Source organism: Chiloscyllium punctatum, chromosome 16, assembly GCF_047496795.1.
Source record: "Chiloscyllium punctatum isolate Juve2018m chromosome 16, sChiPun1.3, whole genome shotgun sequence".
In the NCBI taxonomy this organism is placed as follows: Eukaryota; Metazoa; Chordata; class Chondrichthyes; order Orectolobiformes; family Hemiscylliidae; genus Chiloscyllium; species Chiloscyllium punctatum.
Window position 1 is genome coordinate 36493820 of NC_092754.1, and position 22705 is coordinate 36516524.

General features: G+C 41.0%; 1 protein-coding gene across 3 annotated transcripts in view; it reads left to right on the plus strand.

Moving 5' to 3' along the window:
• Positions 1–22705, plus strand: part of ajap1 (adherens junctions associated protein 1) — a 367197-nt gene that overhangs the window by 59142 nt on the left and 285350 nt on the right. For 2 of the 3 annotated variants that reach the window (XR_011962714.1, XM_072586729.1), the window contains exon 1: positions 11035–11403. The exons of the other annotated variant lie outside the window; for it this stretch is intronic. Coding sequence is in view for 1 of the 2 variants with exons in the window: in XM_072586729.1 (XP_072442830.1) it covers positions 11366–11403 (38 nt within the window). In the remaining variant the exon portion in view is untranslated. Of the gene's footprint in view, positions 1–11034; positions 11404–22705 lie in introns of those variants that run through there. 3 annotated transcript variants of the gene reach the window in all.

The following is a 22705-nucleotide window of genomic DNA, read 5'->3' on the forward strand; positions in this document are numbered from 1 at the left end:
CAATCCCTCTAACCTGTATATATTTGGAGGAAACCAGAGCACCCTGAGGAAACCCATGCAGTCACGGGGAGAATGTACAAACTCCTCGCAGACAGTCGCCCGAGGGTGGAATCAAACCCAGGTCCCTGGCATTGTGAGGCAACAGTGCTAACCGCTGAGCCATTGTGTTGCTCCCTGGATACTTGAAAGATTGAACAAGGATTGTCCTCTAGTTTTGCATTGAGAAATTTGTCTACATGTTTGCTCTTCTACCTCCCTCTCATTATTTGGGTCTCTCAGCAGTGTAACTGCTCCTTTTTTTGTTTCTGAGCTGAACCCATGTTGCTTCATTTGATGGTTCATTTAGTGTATCAGCCCTCTTCACATCTGCTGTTGCTTTCTTAACCAATAATGTTACAGCCCCTCCTTTTTTTATACCTGCTTTCTACCCTGCCTAGAAATTTTCTATTCAGGGATAGTGAGCTACCATTTTTGCCTCACTTTAAGCTAAAGTTACATTAACACAACCATGCGATCACAAGCCCATCTCTGTGCTCATCTTATTTGTTTTACAGTTTGCATTTACAAATATGCCTTTATGTAGAACCAAGCTTCTATGCTGCCCCCTTCTTAACCTTTGATTTGTCTCTTCTTTGGGGTCACTTGCTAATTTTCTCTGCTCTGAATTTGTTATATCTGAATGGGCCCTTGGGTTCCCATCTGCTGTCTCGTCAAGTTTATGCCCTCCCTAACAGCACTAGCAAACATCCTTGCAAAGATATGTGTCTCAGTCCTGCACAGCTTGTACAGGTCCAACTTGCCCCAGAACCAGTCCTAATGCCTCAGAAACCATACACCAGCTTTTCAGGCATGTGTCCGACTGTTCAGTTCTCCTATTTCTGTGCACACTAGCATTCAGGACAGGACACAATCTTGAGATTATTGCTTTATTAGTTCTGAGTTTTCATCTCCTTCCTAGTTCCTGAAAGTATACTTTCAGGACCTCACACCCTTTCCTACCTAAATCATTGGAACCATACTGGACTAAGACTTCTGTCTACTTACTCCCCCCAATGAATGTCCTGAAGCTACTCTATATCAGTTCAGAAGAAGAGTCACTGGACTCAAATTATTAACTCTGTTTTTCTCTCTGCAGATATTACCAGACCTGCTGCGTTTCTCCAGCAATCTCTGCTTTTGTGTATTCTGTAGCATCCTTGACTCTTGCACCAGAGAGACAACACACCATCTGGAGTTACATCTATGGCTAGAATAGCTCTCTGTTCCCAAAAACTGAAAAGCCTCATCTCTACTTCTCTATTTTCCTCTTCCTCTCCTCTAGTTCAGCAAAGTCACCTGCAATGCCAAGAACATGGCTTTGACTGCACCTCTCCAAAGAACTAATGTCTTCACTAGAATCCAGAATGGAAACCTGATTAGCAAGCAGAACTCCAGGGGTCTCTGGCTGTAGCTGCCTTGTTCTCTTGGATGGCCAATCACCCTATAGGGACGAGGCAATGGGCTAGTGGCATTATCACTACATTACGAATCCAACACCCAGGTAATGTCCTGTGGGCCAGGATTCGAATCCTGCTATGGCTGATGGTGGCATTTGAATTTTACAACAAATCTGGACTTAAGTGTCATCTAATGGCGACCATGAAACCATTGCTGATTGCAGTTAAAAAAAAATCTGTTTCGACCATGCTTACCTGCCCTGACCTACATGTGACTCTAGTCTCACAGCAATGTGGTTTTTCTTTGCTGTCCCGCAGGCAATTAGGGATGGGCAACAAATGCTGGCCTAGCCAGTGACATCCACACAGCCCATGAATGAATTTAGAAAAAACTTTCTGCATTCATGTACCTCTGCATACAGTGTGACTCTAAATCCCACAGATGCACCACGATGATTGCAGTTGCTACGTGGGGTTAGAAACCTGGAGTTCAAGTTCCTGCATCTGATGGTGTTTCCAGTACATTTGGTCATCAATATCACCACTTCCCATATATTATATGACATGCATTCTGAACTGCCTCATCATGTTTCAACTATACTTTCATGAAACTTGATTTAGTTATGTTATTTTATTGTAATTCACCTTGACTTTACTTCCCTATTGCTCGAGTATCTTATATGAATCTAGATAGCTGCCTCTCTTTTGAAAAAAATCAGCTATTTAAAGACATTTTAGGGAAGTTCCTTTAGGTGTTCCTCAAAGTAGCACCCATGTCCAATTATCTCCAGCTCTTTGATCAATGATCTTCCCTCCACCACAGTATCAGAAGTGGAGCTGTTTGCTGATGATTACATAATTGCCAGCACCATTCATGACACCTCAGACATGGAAGTCATTATCTGTATACAGCAAGACCTGAACAATACCCAGGTTTGGGCTGATAAATGCCAAGTAACATTCAGACCACATAAATGCCAAGCAATGACCATCTTCACCAAGAGTGAATTTAACCATCACCCCTTAAGAATCAGTGGCATTACCTACCCACTGTCAATATCTTGGAGATTACCATTGACCAGAAACTGAACTGGACTAGCTATATACACACTTTGACTACAAGAATAGATCAGAAGCTAGGAATCCTGCAGGAAGTAACTCACTTCCTGTCTCACCAAAGCCTATGCACCATTTATAAGGCAAAAGTTAGGAGTATGATGGAATATCCCCAATTTGCCTGGCTGGTTACAGTTCCAAAAACATTCAAGAAGTTTGACACATCCAGGACAAAGCAGTCAAATCAACTGGCATCCCATCCACCACCTTCCACATTCACTTGCTTCACCAGCGATGTGCAGTAGCAGCATTCCAGACCATGTACAAGGTGCACTAATGCGCCACCAATTTCCTTTAACTGTAGCTTCCAAACTCATGATCTTTACCATCTAAAAGGATAAGGGCAGCAGGTACACGGAAACACTACCATCTACAAAGTCCCCTCCAAGTCACACACCTGCCTGACCTCGTTTTGTAACGTCATTTCCGTTACTGTTGAGTGTTATGAATGACACTCCCTGAAAGAACTGTGGATCTTCCTCAACCTTGGGAGCTATAATGTGGCATGAAAATAGCTCACCACCATCCTCTCCAGCACAATTAGCTGGTAATGTCCACTTCCCTTTGCATAAGTAAAGAAAAAACTCTTGAACAGCAGTTTCTCATCAAGCAATTAGCTTGTGATGTTGCTATGTGATTTTTATTTCAAGTTCGTCCAGTTCCTGAATAAAGATGTCTCCTGCAGCTTCCAGATCTCTCCTTTCCTAACAATTCCAACAATTCATCATCCACAGCTTTAGTGTTATTTCAATTTGCCCAGTTAATTTGTAGATTGAAGTCGCCAAAATTACTGATAGTAATGGAGTACTTAGTGCCATGTGGGTGATGTTCTGTCAAATTCCCGTCAGGCAAGAAATGATAATATGGCAATTCTACTTGTACCTTTTCTCTTCTTGGCTGTTAATCTCTTCAATGTTCTCATAAAGTCAAAATACTGTAGATGTTGGGATATCTGAAACTAATCAAGAATGCTGGAGAAACTCAGCAGGTCTGGCAGTAGGTCTGGAGATAGAAACAGAGGAAAAGTTTTGATAAAGTTCTGAAGAAGTCATACCGGACTCGAAACTTTAACTCTGTTTCGCTCTCCACTGATGCTGCCAGACTTGTTGCGTTTCTCCAGCATTCTCTGTGTTTGATTCTCTTCAATCTTGGCAGTTTCTGTTATTATGGACTTGAACCTTTCACCTCTGCTTAACAATGGAGAAGATTGAACTTGTTGGAAACCCACACTGCCTCCTCAATGCAGAATTATAAAATAAAGCTCCACAGAAAGAGACTATTCATTGTATAGTGACCAGACTTTGATAGAGATTTTCAATGAATTCCATTTGCCTGATCTTTTCCCATAGCTGTGAACTTTCATTCCCTTTCACATATTATTTTCCTACTTCTATTTTGAATTATGTTTTTGAATCTGATTTCACTTGCCTTTTGGACATTGCATTTCAGATCATAACAACGCACTGTGTGGAAGAAAAATGGCTGTACTGTCACTTCTGATTCTTTTGTCAATTACTGCAACTTTCTCACCTCTTGTGAGTAACATACTGGCGCTGGGAACAATTTCTTCTTATTCCCGCATATATTTAATGATTTGCTCAAATGTGATTTCTGCATTTTATCTTCAAGAAAGGTTGTTTGGTGACTTCAAAGTACACGTGTCTTATCAATTATGTGGGAGAAAATTACATATATGCCTTCGCTAAAAAAAAAGAATACTAGGAATCATTTCAGAATTTCTTTCTTGAAAAAAAAAGCAATGGTATTTGAGCTGGATGAATGAAGGAAAAAGTGCTGTCACTAAAAACTGGAATGGGGTACAGCATCATATCATTCAAAAGTGAACTAAGGTTTGTACCATTCTGTCCATTAGACAGCACTAAGCAGATTTTGACTAATGATATTCTTCAATTGCACAGAGGAGGGCAGCAGGTATAGGACAGCATCAGCAGTTCTGAACTCTCAGCCAAGCAGAACAATGGAATCTAATAGGTGATTTTGCAACCTATCACTCCCCAGGACTGGCACTTGTAGCAAGTACATCCATGGGGCTGTATCCTAAAGGGAATCTGTACTTGTAGGGTAAGATGTTAAGCTGAGATCCTACCTCCCCTCTCAGGTGGATGTAAAGGGACATTTCAAACAAAAGCAGGGAATCGCCTTGATTTTCCTCAACAGCACCATCTACAAGTTTCCCTCCAAGTCACACAGCTTCCTGACCTTGTTTTATAACGTCATTTCCATTACTGTTGAGTGCCATGAATGACTGTTCCTAAAAGAACTGTGGATCTTCCTAAATACCAGAGTGGGGCAGCTGGTGGTCAGCAGCCTGGGAACTAAGAGAGAAGTGGTCAGCCTTTCAAAGATGGCAGTCAGTGGCTTACGAGCTCAGTTGGGGTCAGCCCAGTGCAGGGGAGAGTGAGACCACATGTGGAAAGCCCCCATTATAGAGCAACTGCAGGCTACAGAATGACCGTAATGTTTACCTTTAAACTTTATTCCATTATTTTCCAAATTTATACAATGAATAACTATAACATAGACCTTTTATCTTGTTTCTTCATTTCTCTATCTTGGTACCTAATTTATGCTATAACCTAAGATTTGCACTGGAGTACTTTGTACTCTATGTGGCAACATTGGACACTTCTCTCTGTACTCCTGTATTTTTGTACTTTAGTACAGGAGACAATAAAATCTAATTCTAATTATATATAAAAACTACTTGGATATTGAATCATTATTTCCCATGGAACCTTGCAGTATGCAATTATCTGGCACATTGCCTCAATTTTTATGATGTGGGCATCACTGGCTAAGCCAGTATCCATTACCTGTTCCTAACTTTGCAGCATTGGCAGTAAACAGCCAACAACATTGCTGTGGGTCTTGAGTCACATGATGGCTGTCTCCTTCCATTAAGGGCATTAGAGAACTAGATAGGCTTTCCTGACATTCAACATGAATCTTATGGTCATCATCAGATTCTTAATTCCAGATTTTTATTGGAATCCAAATTCAACCATCTGCTACGACAGGATTCAAATCTAGGTACTTAGACCTGGGGTCTCTGGATTTATAGCCCAGTCATAATACCACAAGGTCATTGCCTCCTCATTCCTTAATTACAGGACAAAGTTACATGTCAGATGTAATTGACTGGCTGTGTAGAAGCATGGGACATTCTCTGGTTTTGACAGGTGCTATGTGAATACAAGGTTTTATTTTCCTTTCAGTGAAATCCAGGAAGTCAGCTTTTGTGAAAGTATTCCAGAGAGAATTATTGCTTGTGAAATTGTATTCCAGAGAGATTCAGTCTGTGGAACTGCTTCCAAGGATTGTCGGTACCAATGGTGCATCATTCCTTGTGAACTTATGTCCCAGAGAAATTGAATATTTTCTTGAAAACAACAGTAATTTTGTGCCGTTAGATGTCTCCAGATTCTCCCAAGTATTCTTTAAAGTCATAATGATTCATTGAGTCCAATTATAAATTCAGTAAGTTTCCTGTTGCATTCAACAGCAAGCTTTGTTATATTTAGCAATCTGTGGGGGTAGCATAGAGGATCACAGCCCAACTAAAACAAAATCTACCTATGTCAGCCAAACACTGTCAGGGAAAATTATGAGATCATGATCCAGCCCAGCGATTGTAAGCTGCCTGTCTGCTTTAATTTTTTTTCAGTGTTTTTTTAATATCCCTCCTCAGAATGAAATGACAGAATGAAAGTAAAACAGAGAGAAATGGGGAGAAAGATATTTTGAAAACATAAGAACAGGAACGACAGAGACCCAGGGCAACTCAGAGAAGGGAAATATTAAAAAAGGGGGGCACTGCTGAGATCTAGCACGTAAAGCCCTCATGGTATTGCACTAACATATACCATCTAGTCTTGCATTGTTAGTCCAGCTACACTAATTTTTAAGGGGGTGAGCATTTTTCAAAGAGCATTTCCCAAAGAAACACAATTTTTATTTTTAAAAGTATTTTTTCATCCTTCATTCTATGCTTCAACGTTAACTTAGTTTAACTTTGGGACGTGATTATAACCTTAAATTATTGGTGAAGATATTTATTGATGAATAATTAATGCATTCATTGGCCCAAATGTTATTGCGGGAGTTCATCACCTTCATATGAATTGACATCACTGGAAAAATAGTAATATATAAATGACGTATGAATGTATTCGGCGTTCATCAGTTCAATATCCCCAATTTTAGGCCTGATGTAGGTGCTGGGAACCTTCTTAAAGAGATATTAACCATATGCAGAATATTGGAGCCACTTGAATAGAATACTGGGGAATTATGAAAATCTCAGAGCTGGAGTCCTGGAAGAGGGAAAGAATTGGAAATTCCGTGGATGATTGTTTTTCAATGGTCATTCATTTGCCAGTCTGGGAGAGACATGCTGCACTGGCTAGGGCTGAAGTTCAAATGATACCTTACATTACCCCACGCTGGAAAATGGGGCTAGATATATTTAGGATATCTGGTCGGTATGGACGAGTTAGACGGAAGGGTCTGTTTCTATGCTGTATAACTCTATGACTATACCCACTGATCCCAGTTCTTCCTTTCTCTATAGTATACCACCTTCTTTTAACTTAATCTGTCTTAAAATGCGTTGGCTTTCTGCTAAGAGCCAAAAATCACGTGACACGGGGTTATAGTCCAACAGGTTTATTTGAAACCACAACCAACACCTGCATTTCCACATCATTTCTGCTAAGAGCCTCAGTAAATTTGCTCAGTATAAGCTGTCAGCCATCTTTCCTTTTCCGACTTTGTGGTCTGTGTTTTCCTGTAACATTAAGATTCAATTAGTGTACTGTACGTATCTTAGACTCTTTAATTCTGATGCTTGTGGTCAAACCACAGACAACTGTACTCCAGAGTAATCCAACCCTGTGTAATATCACTGAATTAAACGGCTCTCGCCAAAGTTTTGTGCGTTTGACCTATTAAACACCACAGATCAGCTACAAGGGATTGTCACTAGCAATATAGATTGAAAGAGGGAGTAGATTGTTAATGTATTCACAAAATGCTGCTCAGGTTTCCTCCTTTCTGATTGGGTTTTGTGAAAGATTACAGCAATCCTTTAATAGTAAATCATCACATCCTGGCGCAAGTTATGGCCTGTGATACGATTGTGATGTTCAAGTCATCGGAAAATAAATATTGACAAACATAAAATTGCTTTTGTATCACAATTCCCATTTGAAATGGAGACAGAGCAAAGCAAGGTGCTGCCGCTTTGAAATGGACCGTCTACACACTTCCTGATGCAAACAAGTCCATTCAAACACTGCCTGCCCGAACTAACCCTGTACGCATATTGCCAAAGATTCAAGAGTGAAGCTAACCAAATTCTCAGGGGTGTAGTGACCCGGGGGGGGAGGAACTGTAGGTCTCAAGCAACTCAGAGCAACTTGCTCCCTCGGTCGTTTCGGGTTTTGGGGAAACCGCTTTGTGCTGAATTTCCCCCCCCCTTCCTGGCTTGGGAAGTCGTCCTGGCTCCCAGTGTGTGCGCGATGTTGTCATGACGCTGGAGGTTCAGGAAGACACCACTGCAGGTGGCCTTTTCCTAAAATGCACACTAAAAATCCATCGGCAATTCCCTGACTGGCTAACATTGCAACTCTGCAGCTCTTCAAAGCCTGGTTAGCAGGAGTCATGCTTGCTGTGGGTTTCAGCAGCCCGGAGCTGCTGTGGGGAATAGATTCTCAGCCAGGAACAGTAGGGCGAACGGGTGGGTCCTTACTGCTGTGAAACCACGGCTGGAATTGCGCCCTGGGAAACTTCCCAATCCGGCTGCTTGGCTGTGAGTGTGAATCGAATATGATCGTCTCCCACCTCTGACCTACATTCACCCGGAGGGAAATCACAGCCCGAATGTCGTTGACCAGAGGGAGGCGCTGGTGTGCACTGTCAGCCGGCACGGTTCAGGTTAACAAACACAAAGCTGGATGGAAAGAGCTCAGCAGGTCTGGCAGCATCTGTAGAGAGAAATCAGAGTTAACGTTTGGGGTCCGGTGACCCTTCCTCAGAACAGGAATGGTTAATTTTATCAAGGTGCGCCAGCATTAATGTTACACACAGCAGCAATTCAACATTCTCTCTGTGTCAGGTCAGATAAATGCAACAAGTTGCATTGCATCAGGTTGGATTTTACGGGCAGTTTTCTCAATCAGATTAGGGATGGTTTTAAGAATCCGGTTGGTATTCGCTGGCGGTTATGCCTACTGCTACTGTGTACGTATATCCAGCTGAGGGATTGATCGGGGGAGTGGGGGGGTTCTTGGAGTCACCACCCTCTCCGCGTTAAACCAGGAGAGCTCCCGCACACCATTACACACTGGGGAGGACCGGGAAGGGGCGACAGACGCTCACACACACAGGAAAACCGAGAAGGCTGGTGCGAGTTTCGCACAACAATCCCCAGGCATCACAAAACTGATTCACTTCATGGGCAGTCCATATGACCATATCACTACTTCTGAGAGAATATGGGTTAATCCGGGGACAGTAACATCTCTTTACAGCACCGGATTGGTTTTTTATTTGCTTTTCTTTAACTTGAAATGCACCCCCCCCCCCCCTTCACCCCTCATCCCCCCTTCCCCGACATTTTCAATCTTTGTATGCAGCTTACCAAACGGAGACATGGTATAGCAAGCTTGTCTCATACCTTACTGTTGGACATGGGTGGAAGCCTCAGTTTCAGTTAATGAGCAGTGACTTCTGTGGACTGTGTCCCTCCAATGCTAACGGTTTAATGTTTTATTTTAACATTGAACTTCACACAGAGAAGAGCACCACGGACTGCAACGTAATCAATAATGTATTTGTCGGATAAGCACATCGCGTGAGCAATGGAGTGATTTGATTTCCACAGCCCAGTTTGAAAAGTCACCACAGGGGCGGCCAATGACATTCCCTGTTAATTGCATCTGGACAGTACAATTTGCAGCTACATATTAAACCATAACCCAGTCATAGGAGACGTTGCTAACACTATTCCCTGGAATTATGTTTAACGGTGGGATTGCAATGATCCGTTTAACCAGGAAACATACATCAGGAATGAATCGCTCGGGTCCAATTAGCATGAATGAGTTGACATCCCAGTTACTGTTTTGGTGCGGGCTCTTATTTTGTTTTCAAGAAAAAAACAATCCAACTCCAGTCGGCATCTCCTGAAGAGCAACAGCACACCTATATTTCCAAATAAGCCGACACTGTGTTGACCATCATCAGGGCCAGTGTGAGGGAACAGAGCACTGCAAATTCTTAATGCAGTCATTTGCATGGAATCTGTAAAGCGACTAAATGTTGCAATGATTTTGTTATGGCAGGAATCCTGAAAGAGTTAATATTTTTTAAATACGTGGACAGACGATTGGGGTGCACTCAATCTAGCAAAGTTCACTCTCGGCCCTACTCTATTGCCCATCGTTTTTATTACCATGGCAAGCCCCGTGGTACGCCCATCACACCAGCTATAACTGTGAGCCAGATACCTTCACTTTCAAAATCGCCGCCCCTGTTCAACAAAGGGTTAATCATTGGAAGGCCAGCCAAGTGTAAGGACAGCGTCGTCAAGTTCATTGCAATAGATTTATGCAAAGGGTTAATGTCTGTCCTTGCGCCTGGCTTTTGTCTGGCAACTGTTTTATTTTCCCTTTTTGCACCGAGGAAAGTTGCAGAGAACGGAGGGGACCCTGTGAGAGGCGAGGCGTCTCTTTTTGACTTCCACACTTTGTGAATTGCTTCACTCTTCATGTTTAATCTCTTCTTTCGCTTAACCAGATGACGGTCACAAACACAATTCCTGCAAATGTTAAGGCACGCTCATGCTCAATAGTTTGAACAATGGGCGTGTGTGGATGGAGAGAGTCTTCCTTGTCAATGACAATCATTGATTCGCTGTACGTTCGACTTGACGGTCATTACCTCTGTGTGGGAGAGAGAATGTAAACCCACCTTTATACAGTTCTGAGGAAGGGTCAGTGGAACCGAAACATTAATTCTGACTTCTCTCCACAGATGCTGTCAGAGCTGCTGAGCTTTTCCAGCAATTTCTAATTCTATGCCTTCTTGATACAAGTTTGGGGATTAAATGGAAGCGCAAAGTAGGTGATGCATTTTCTGCGTAGCTCTTAATTTTCTGAGAAATAACACTGGGCATCGAGTGCCGCCTGTACTGTGTCGCTCAGGAGCTGGTACACAGCAGGAGTGAGATGGGCATTCTCCAAGTTTCAGCGCTGCTGCAGCTAGCAATAGGTTAATACAATCCATTAACGTGTTAAGCATTGGTCCAGTGTGTGTATGGGTTGACACCTTTGTTTTTTTTGTAATGAACGGGTGGGGGGAGGGGGGGAGGGGGGGGGGGTGGCTGAACTGACGTCAGCTGGAGCCAGACAGGGCTCTTTTCTCAGTCCCTGGGAATGCTCATCATTACCTTGAGCGGCTCTGGAAGCCGGGCATACGGAAGGAGGCTGCTCCAAAAACATTGCCAGCTCACTTCTCTTGCGTCCTGATCTCTCTTCCTCTCCAGTTTTGAGCTCACCTTCTCTCATCGGTGTCAAGACAGGCTCCAGCCAGGGTTGGGGGAAATCTGTATTATTTCCAAGCAATGGGCAGAGAAGGAACAGCGCTTTGGGAATTACTTGTTTGAGAATGAATACCAGGCGTCTCCTGCGAAGCTTGACATGGGATCTTAATATTCTTTGAAACTGTCTGGGACAGAAAAAAAATGGTCTCTCTCCTTTTGGGTTGCAAAGACACGGCTGTATAAGAAGCGAATGCTAACAGTATTCATCATGTTGCTAAAACGCTTGTGGTAAGATCGCATTTGATGAATTCATTTGCAACTGAGAGGTTTGATTTTTTTTAAATTTGCGTTTGACTGTTCACCTATTTTAAAAATAAAATAATTCTGACGGGCTCCGGGTAGGGCTGCGGCTCCTTATTTATTAATACGATTTATTCACTGAAAAGACTAGGGAAAGCAAAGTAGTTGCGCTGGGGAGAAAAGGGGTTGCAACACGACAACCGAATTGCTGATATTTCCACTGGGCAGCGCTAGACATCCACACAGGCAGAGCGGAGCATTTTTCAGCACCACGGAGCGTGGACAGCTCCAAGCGGAGCCCGCCAACTTCACCGCCCAGGCTGGGCAGGCACCCACCTCAGAAAGATGCGCGAAAATTGCCGTGTAAAAAGAGAGTTAAAAACAAATAACCACAAATAATTCAAAATATGATCAAATAATCGCACGAGCAATATCTTTTGTGCCCGTAATCTTCCAGTGTGTATCTGTCAGATACAAGATTGTAATAAACTGTTGAACAGTACTTTAATTGGAACTGGAAGAATGCAGAATTTAAATTTTAAAACAATGTGTATGTTTGGTATTGCAATTGAACATTGAATCAGTAATATAAATGTATAATCCTCTTTAGATTTGCCTGCCTAACGCTGAAGGGGTATGCAAAGCTATATATAAAATGTGAATTTCTATTCCATATAGATAACATGAAAACATAATACTTGCTTTAGTGAGTTTTTACATATACATTATATCTAATAGTAGTTATTTGTTGCAGGTATGAGTAGTTATGGTATAAAAATATGGAAACTTAGTCAAGTTTTGCAGAAACAACAATATACTTGAATAAATCAGGACAATTTAAGCTTCAAAGGTAATTACTGAAGTATTTAAAGAGAACTAATTAATTCAATATGATCTAAATGGGAACTAGGTAAGTAAAGGAAGGTGAATTTCAACAGAAAGGTTACAAACAATAACTAAAAATGTTGAATACAATTTAAATGTTAATCAGTCATAAATGATGGCAACGAAATGTTAATCACAAACCAGCCCAGTGAATAGACACAGTCATCATTTGCTAACTAAAGGAAAATCAATGCATTATTATTTTTATAGTTGGTTTGATATTAAATAGATAATTCCATGCTATTTTCAGTATTTTATGAATACCCTTTGAACCACTGTTTGAAAAGTTTTTTTTTTCATTTTTTGTTTGTGACATCCTTTCACAAGCCCTCCTGTTCAGGCTCAAAACTGATGCAAAGTCATTATCTGAGGCTGTGACTCGGGGTTTATAACAGAGATGGGGAAAATCAGCAGGATTGCCAAGTGGGAGTTTTATGCAGATCAGAGGCGAATGAAAGGAGCTTTAAGAATAATGAGCTGTTCCAGGGTGTGACAAATCATTGAACATGCCAGCACTCAGAGCAAGAGAGAGACTCATCTCATTTATGTTTATGATGAAGCCAGCTTAAAATAAACATCTGCATCCCAAATTCTAATTGGGCTTAAATAAGAACTACACATATGCAAATCTGTTCTGATAAGCATGCAATTCCACTGTAAATATCTATTCAGGGTTGTACACATGGTAAAATTGACATTGAAAAGAACAACACAGTATTAATTTGAAAATCATTGAGAATATTGAGCAGACTGCTTGGAATTAGTTTCCTGTGATGTCAATATTATAAAACTCACCAGGTAGTAGAGAAGTTTAGCTTTTGAAAGATGCTTGATAAGATCTCATTGTTAGCATTTTGGTCTGTTATGTCTGTGTATCCTTGCATATTTTCTTTCTAGTATTCATTTTTCTTCAAAATACTGACTATTACTTGGCTATGACTGTACAGATGCGAATAGGTCTCTCCCTTACCCCTCCCTCAAGTGACTATTCCTTGTCTATCCCCTGGTTATTTGACTTTTGAAGAAATTACATCTGAACCTGATTCAGGTCTCATTTAATTGCCACACATATGCACTTTCCAGTAGAGGTCAGTGCATGGTAATCAGGAGTGGAAAATCTGGTGGATATTTCCCTTTTATAGCCTAAGGTCAGTCATAACAACTGAACTGCTGCATACTTGAGATCACCAACTCATATTGGGAATTGTGCCTGTGAGGCTTTGTGTGGCTTAATACTATCTAAGGTATGGCTTTTAGTTATTAGACCATCAGAGAAGCAAGGTAGATTTTGTTATTTTTTTGTGTTAAAGATATAGTGTTTTAAGTTGGAACGTGTATTTAAGAATATACAGATATTTATCTATATTTTTCTGTCTCTTAGGTGCTTTTTTACATGGCTGCACATTGGTACATATGTATGCTTCATTAGGAATAACCCTAATATTGGCAGATGGTACATTTGTTTTGTAAGCCGTTACTGGTTTAGTGAGGTAAAGCTGCATTCACATGCCTTTTGCTATATTGTTATTATATTGATGTGCAATGAGTGTGGTGGCTTGGTCAAAACTACTTGGGTAACATTGTGTGGAAGAAGATTGGAGTGATTCATCAGTTATGTCTCTCTTGGTAGGCCAGGTGGGTGGAGTGGATCACTGTCTCACATCCCACCGATTGTAGAGTTTGGGCGAGGGTGTATGCTGACTAGGTTGATTCATTTCCCTTTTGCAGAAGGCATTAAGGAATTGCTGGGCATCATTCTATTAACAAATCTCTCTGAAAAGAATGAATGAATGTATGTATCCTCAGTACTTGCATGCTTTGTGACACAATATTTTTCTGGCTATGCTTGCATGAGCTGCTCGGGGGCATGGTTTGCCTTCAAGGTGTTATACAAATAAAACAGTTTGTTTTGATGAAGTATAATCAAACATAGAATATGAATCAATTGCTCAAGCATTACAAGTATTCTGTCTGCACCAGAGGAAAGGAACTTCAACAGTTGATATCCATCTAAAAACAACTTTGTAATAGCCAATGTTATGGGTGCTAAAAGGACAGTTGATCATGTTGCATAGAAGCTTTGGCTAAAGTAAGTATCATTACTTAGAACACTGCTTAAAATTGCCATTATTTTCACAATTAGTTCCTGCTGTGTTCGTTTTTTTCTATTGAAATAACTCAGTCACAAAACCCAATCAGACAGTAGGAAATTAAATAAAATTGCTGCACTTTGGTGGACTGGAGAAGTTCTGAAGTGGGTTATTATTCTAAAGCAGGTTAAAATAACTCAGTGTGATATTAGCGACAGACTCAACAATTATACAAAAATGTCTTTGCCTACTACAGTACTAACTTTAATATGTTACTGCATAAAAACTGAATTTAAAAAAGTGAATTAAAGGTTTGAGTTCATTTACTGTTGGAATTTCACATCATCAACTCAATATTTAACCTTTTTACTCACTTATAATTCACTAGTCGTCCATATTTAACAATATATACTAAAAATTTTGTTTGCTCATGTTTCCTATCAATATCTTCCATTATGCATTCCCAAGCTTCAAAGTATAATATAAACTATCCATGTGCATTTATCCAACTGGGATTGCCCTTTCCCATTAGTGTGGACACTGAGGAACATACTACAACGGGACTTCGGAGAACTAGGAAGAAGGCTGAAAAGCAGGATGTCCAGAGTGGTTATCTCTGGTTTGCTTCCAGTTCCTCGGGCTGGTGAAGCCAGAAACAGGGAGATAATGGACTTGAACGTGTGGCTGGGGAACTGGTGCAGGAAGCAAGGATTTAAATTCTAGGATCACTCGGGTATGTTTTGTGGTAAGCATATAAATTCTACAAGTTTTAAGGTTTGCACCTTAATAGGTTAGGGACCAGCATTCTGGCAGGCAGGTTTGCTACTGCAATACAGCTACGTTTAAACTATGTTGCAGTGGGAGGGGACAAACTGGATGTTTAAGAAGGAAATTAGAGGGAAAGTTAGAAAAGGGAAGTCAAGAAAGACAACTGTATCAATGAGACAGAAAACTCAGAAAGGGATCATGCTGTAAGGTTGAGTGAAATAGGAGTTGATGGGAAAGGTGAGGGCAGTAATAAATTTAAAATACTATACATGAATGCATAAAGCATTAGAAATAAGATGGATGAGCTTGAGGCTCTTTTGGAAATTGGCAGATATGATATTGTGGAGATAACTGAGACGTGGCTTCAAGTGGACAGGGCCTGGGAAATGAATATTCAAGGCTACACGTGCTATTGTAAGGACAGACTGATGGGCAGAGGGGTTGGGTGGCCATGTTGGTAAGGGATGATATTCAGTCCCTTGCGCGGGGGTCCTAGAATTAGGGGATGTAGAGTCTGTGTGGATAGAGCTGAGAAATACTAAGGGTAAAAAGACCCTCTTGGGAGTTATCTACAGGCCCCCAAACAGTAGTCTAGATGTCAGATGTAAGTTGAATCAGGAGCTGAAATTGGCCTGTCACAAAGATGTTACTACAATTGTTATGAGGGATTTCAACATGCAGGTAGACTGGGAGAATCAGGTTGGTATTGGACCCCAAGAAAGAGACTTTGTGGAGTTCCTCAGAGATGGATTCTTAGAACAGCTGGTGCTGGAGCTGACCAGGGAGAAGGCAATTCTGTATCTGGTATTGTGAAATGAACCAGAATTGGTCAGGGACCTCGAAGTGAAGGAGCCATTGGGAGGTAGTGGCCATAATACAATAAGCTTCAATCTGCAATTTGAGAGGGAGAGGGTACAATCAGAAGTGACAATATTTCTGTTGAATGGAGGGAACTATGGAGCTATGAGGGAGGAGCTGGCCAAAGTTCAATGGTGCAATACCTTAGCAGGGATGACAGTGGAGGAACAATGGTGGATATTTCTGTGTATAATGCAGATGTTGCAGGATCAGTTCATTCCAAAAAGGAAGAAAGATCCTAGGAGGAGGCATGGGTGGCCGTGGCTGATGAGGGAAGTAAAGAAACATATAAAGTTAAAAGCGAAAAAGTATAACATAGCAAAGATAAGTGGGAAAATGGAGGACTGGGAAGCTTTTAAAGAACAACAGAGGATTACTAAGAAGGAAATACGCAGAGAAAAAATGAGGTACGAAGGTAAACTGGCCAATAATATAAAGGAGGATAGTAAAAGTTTTTTTAGGTATGTGAAAGGCAAAAAAATGGTTAAGACTAAAATTGGGCCCTTGAAGACAGAAACAGGGGAATATATTACGGGGAACAAAGAAATGGCAGAAGAATTGAATTGGTACTTCAGATCTGTGTTCACTAGGGAAGACACAAGCAATCTCCCTGAGGTAACAGTGGCTGAAGGACCTGAACTTAAGGGAATTTATATTTGCCAGGAATTGGTGTTGGAGAGACTGTTAGGTCTGAAGGTTGATAAGTCCCAGGGGCCTGATGGTCTACATCCCAGGGTACTGAAGGAGGTGGCTCGAGAAATCGTGGATGCGTTGGTGATTATTTTCTAGAGTTCGATAGATTCAGGATCAGTTCCTGCGGATTGGAGGGTGGCTAATGTTGTAGCATTTTTTAAGAAAAGTGGGAGAGAGAAAGCAGGATGGCAGTCTGACGTCAGTGGTTGGAAAGATGCTGGAGTCTATTATAAAGGATGAAATTACGACACATCTGGATAGTAGTAACAGGATAGGACAGAGTCAGCATGGATTTATGAAGGGGAAATCATGCTTGAATTTTTTGAGGATGTAACTCTGAAGATGGACGAGGGAGATCCAGTACGTGTAGTGTACCTGGACTTTCAGAAAGCTTTTGATAAAGTCCCACATAGGAGGTTAGTGAGCAAAATTAGGGTGCATGGTATTGGGGGCAAAGTACTAACTTAGATTGAAAGTTGGTTGGCTGATAGGAAACAAAGAGTAGTGATAAACGACTCCATTTCAGAATGGCAGGCAGTGACCAGTGGGGTACCGCAGAGATCAGTACTGGGACCACAGCTTTTTACAATATATGTTACTGATATAGAAGATGGTATTAGCAACAACATTAGCAAATTTGCTGATGATACTATGCTGGGTGGAAGGGAGAAATGTGATGAGGATGTTAGGAGATTACAGGGTGACCTGGACAAGTTAGGTGAGTGGTCAGATGCATGGCAGATGCAGTTTAATGTGGATAAATGTATGGTTATCCACTTTGGTGGCAAGAACAGGAAGGCAGATTACTACCTAAATGGAATCAATTTAGGTAAAGGGACAGTACAGAGAGATCTGGGTGTTCTTGTACACCAGTCAATGAAGGTAAGCATGCAGTTACAGCAGGTAGTGAAGAAGGCTAATAGCATGCTGGCCTTCATAACAAGAGGGATTGAGTATAGAAGCAAAGAGGTTCTTCTGCCCTGGTGAGACCACACCTGGAGTACTGTGTGCAGTTCTGGTCTCCAAATTTGAGGAAAGACATTCTGGCTATTGAGGGAGTGCAGCGTAGGTTCATGAAGTCAATTCCTGGAATGGCGAGATTACCTTACACTGAAAGACTGGAGCGACTGGGCTTGTATACCCTTAAGTTTAGAAGACTGAGAGGGGATCTGATTGAGACATACAGGATTATTAAAGGATTGGACACCCTGGAGGCAGGAAACATGTTTCCGCTGATGGGTGAGTGTCGAACCAGAGGACACAGCTTAAAAATACGGGGTAGACCATTTAGGACAGAGATGAGGAGAAACTTCTTCACCCAGAGAGTGGTGGCTGTGTGGAATGCTCTGCCCCAGAAGGCAGTGGAGGTCCAGTCTCTGGATTCATTTAAGAAAGAGTTGGATAGAGCTCTCAAGGATTGTGGAATCAAGGGTTATGGAGATAAGGCAGGAACAGGATACTGATTAAGGATGATCAGCCATGATCATATTGAATGGTGGTGCAGGCTCAAAGGACAGAATGGCCTAATCTTGCACCTATTGTCTGTTGTCTATTTCCCATCTTCCAATTTAATAGCATCTGCTGATTTAATTTTAAACCTAATAACTTGTGGCAATCCATGGCCTAGCACCAGAAAATAACCATGATGTCTCCCAGACTATTCTACATATGTTGTGGGGATCTTTATGCCCTCAAAGGCACAAGAATAATACTCCTATTGTTCAAACCCCAAAATAGTATTATTGACAAAGGAAAAGCAAAGAAGGAGGTATAAGTGACCAAGCACTTGATCAAAGGAAGAGAAGAAAGGTAAGAGGTGGAGGTTTAGCAAGACAGTTCCAGAGAACTGACTTCAGAGGTAAAAGGCATGATCATCAGCAGTTGACCAAATGATATTGAGAGTGCCTTACAAGCTGGAGTCAGAGATATAGATGGAGTTGTAGGCCAGGAGGGATTCATATAGAAGCTTGAGAATTTCCAAACTGCTGGGGCACTGGGAGCCATGTTAAATCCACAAGCCAGGATGTGATGGCTGAGCAGAACTTGATGCTACTTAATTCTCAGGATCTCCATCTGTTACCTCAATCTCCCTTCTCCATTGCATCCAACAAACCGTGAACCCATATCATTCTTCCTAACTTATTAACGATGTCCTGCCCAGCTGGCCCATGCATTTCACCTGAGATTCCATATTCTTTAATTTATATTTAATTCATTTGAGCTTTAATTTATAATAAGGGTTAAAATTCATGTGCAATCTATGCCCAAACTTCCAGTATGTGCTACCTTCAACAAATGATACCTAAGCATTTATTAACTCATTCATTTATTAAAGATTTATTAATAACCTATAAAGAGATGTTGAGGGCAATTGCCTTCCCTTGCCTCCTGAAGCAGTAAAAGGACAGAAGCCGATGGGTGTTTCAAGAAATACCTCACCAAGGTTTTCTCTGTTGCCTTCATGAAATATCAAGTTCTCGGAGAAGACAAAAGATAAGGAAAGATATTAGGAGCTGGACAAGTCAGTTGCAAGCTCCAATTAATATTGAGAAACTGGTATGCATAACCAGTGTTAAAAGTGACAGTTGACATAAAATTGAGGGGACTGTGAATAGTGCTTTGAACTTTGTGTAATTTTGGATTTTGTGATCATTTCTGGTTCTGCACTCTCATTTCTCACTGAAAGGTACTTCATGAAGTAAGAGGCAGCAGGCAAAATGTGCAGGTATGCTTAATGGCTCAATGTTCAGTGTTTATTATTGTAGGTTGGCAATGGTCAAGGCAAGTGAAGTGTGACAGTATTAGATAGCTCCATAAAAATTCCAGAGGGTGTACAGAGGGATATTTGTTGAGAATCCACTTGGGACTATTCTGTGCAACTTTACTTCATTTTGTATTAAGTCTTGCTAGATTTGGTTTCACTGGAGTGAGCAACCCTCCAGTACTCCTCACATGTATTAATACTGTATGCATTGTCTATGCAATTATAGAAAACTTTCCTTTTAGTGTGCGACTGCAGTAGCATAAGAAACAAAACCTAGTTTTACCTGCTTCCAGAATTGACAAATACATTTATCTGTGCTGGATCAGACTCTGAGCTTCTCGGCCAATCCAAGTTTCCAAATCTGCAGTCTGGCGTTCCTCTAAACTTATATTATGTTTACGTCATGAAGCCATAAAAGTCACCTGACCGAAAGAGACACCCTTTTATACATAAACTGCTTTTATCTTCATGTACTCAACCAGCTTTCCCCTGCCTCCTGAAGAAGTAAAAGCACAGAAGCCTATGGTTGTTTCAACAAATGCCTTACCGAAGTTTTCTCTGTTGCCTTCATGAATGATCAAGCAGGTCAAGGAGATCACTCATAACCAGACTGAGAGATACAATTAGGTGTCAGCACTAGTATAACTGCAGCAAAGAATGTAACACTTGTGTTAAACTATTCTGCCTTCTAAGTAACCTACATGGTTGGTCATGAGTCTGAGGCAGTTTGCTGTCTATTACAGCATCAAAGAGGTCAGAAATGCAATCATCTGGCACTACAGCAACTTTATATCCAATTCAGTCAGGAATGTCAGAAGCAGCAGCAGCAGCAGCAGCAGCAGCAGCACTGGCAGTTTTATGATTGCACAGACTTCCCTAGAGTGCAAGCTAGAAGAGGTTGAACACATGTGGCTGTCAGAATGTCAATATAATATACAATGCCACGTCTGCATATTATGTGACAATATATCATGAATGTGCTTATACTGTGTAATCCTTGATCCAGTCAGGCATTGCCCACAAACTTCAGCATTGAACATCTATAAACAGCAATTGGTGACAGTCAGAATTGCATTGAGCAGAATGTTAGAACTTTGAAGCATTACTTTCCATTTAGACTACTGCATGAGCAAAAGTCAGTACATTCCAAAAATCTGAGAGTGCAATAATACTGGGGTGGCCCATCCTTTATATTCTTACATTCAACCTAAACCTGATTACAGACTTTTAAAGGGAGTGCTTAATGCATAGAACTGGGAGAGCAGGAAGCAATCACCAGATGTTAATGGGGCAAGACATTGGGGGAGTTGTAAAGATGTTGGCAGAATTAGGTTGGTCACTTTATTTTCATTTGATACATAGGTATGATGCCTCTATTCAGTTGAGCTGCCTTTTTTCTGTACTGTTGTTGAGTGTCATTTCCAAATATACCATTATTATTGTACCTCTGGCTTCACTGTTTGCAGACATATTGCAGCAATCTGAATGACTTACTCATTAGTGAAGTTAGGTCATAACATGCACAACAAATATAGGGTGATTTTTTTTTTAAAAGGTAAGGCATCTGGACTCACTCACCAAGAATGTGATTTGGAGATAGGACGTATTGCCAAGTCTGCCTGGTTTATCACATTCTTCGTAACTTGTTATTCATTAAAATGTTTGATAAATTAAGTGTCCAATGAATTGAGCCAGCTTTCTGTAAATTGTACCTGTCTGTGTGCAGTGATGTGCTGGAGTATCCTCCCTTTGTGGATCCTGTGCTAGTGCAATGTTCTCTACCTTGTTCCTGTGAACATCCAGTGGAAGAAAGTAATAGTATGTCAGGCTCCGAAGTTTCCTACGTGTTGCTTCTTGAAAATCTCCTTTGGTGCCCTTATCTGGTCATACCTTTAGGGATTTAACAGATGCTGCAGCAATATTTTGGTTTTGGAGGATACTGGGTTTTGGAAGAAATTATACCATGCCCCTGAAGCTCATGTGAGATTAAAGCCCCCAGTGTTCAGGCATTGAATTTTTTTTGTGGCCAATGAGTGCATTCTATAGAAGTCTATGTCAACCTAACATTTCTGCGATCTTGCTCCAACTACATCGCTGCTGTGAGATGTGGCAGCTTAGGTATTTATAGTTTATTGCTAATGACAGGATGGAGATCATTGAGAGGTCCTTCCTGTGTGAATTGCTGTCATTGACATTCATATTGCACTAATGATAATCTATATCCTACCACCTCCTGTCAGTGATATCACCTATATCTGTCACTTCCTCAACATGTATGTGGAGGTTTCCGCAACATATATGTCTCTCACATCCAGAGTTGATTCTTCCAATGCCAATCTCCCATCAGTCAATGTAATATAAAACAAGTTCTACCCATTGAATCGATAAATTTGATTTCATCCGAAAAGTGTGCTGTCTATTTTCTATCCCCCACTAAATGCTGCTATGCATTGATTTCTTATATTCATCTTTAAAATCCTTTGAAAACTTGTTCTGTTTAATCTTTGGCAATGAATCCCTCCCTATCCACACTGCCCCCCATTAATGGTTTTCCACCTAACCCCTTGCTATAAGCTGTGACTCTTCCATTCTGGCCCTTTGTATATACTTTCACTACATAATAATGGTATTGCCTTTAACCATTAGGCTCCACATTCTCTCCAAAATCCTTCCCTTCTTTTTCCTAAGGTCTACTTTAAAACCCACCACTTAGACAAAGTTCTTGGCCAATTCTCCAATTATTCCTTACTTGGTCACAACATACTCCAGACAAATTGGCAATGGGAATGAATGCTGGCCTAGCCAATGATGCCCCTATCCCTCAAAAAAATAAAGAGAACAAAAACAAAACATTTTGACTTTCTTTTATTCATTGGATGTGAGCATCTCTAACAATTATTGTCCAACCCAAATTGCCCAAAGGGTAGTTAAGAATCAACCACAAAGCTGTGGGTCTGGAATCACAAGTAGGCCAGAACAGGTAAGGACGGCAGATTTCTTTCCCTAATGAACCAGTTCTTTTTAATGAGCATTGTTACATAAGCTTTAGTTCCAGATTTTTATTAAAATCAACTTCACCACCTTCAGTGCTGGTTGTTTGAACCCGTGCCCTAGAACATTAGGCTGTGGTTCTAGATTAATAGCCATGTGACATTATTACTATGCTATTGCCTTGCTTTAGTTTTGCAAGTTGTCTTGTGATGTTTTTAAATGTGAGAAGCACTTTGTAAAT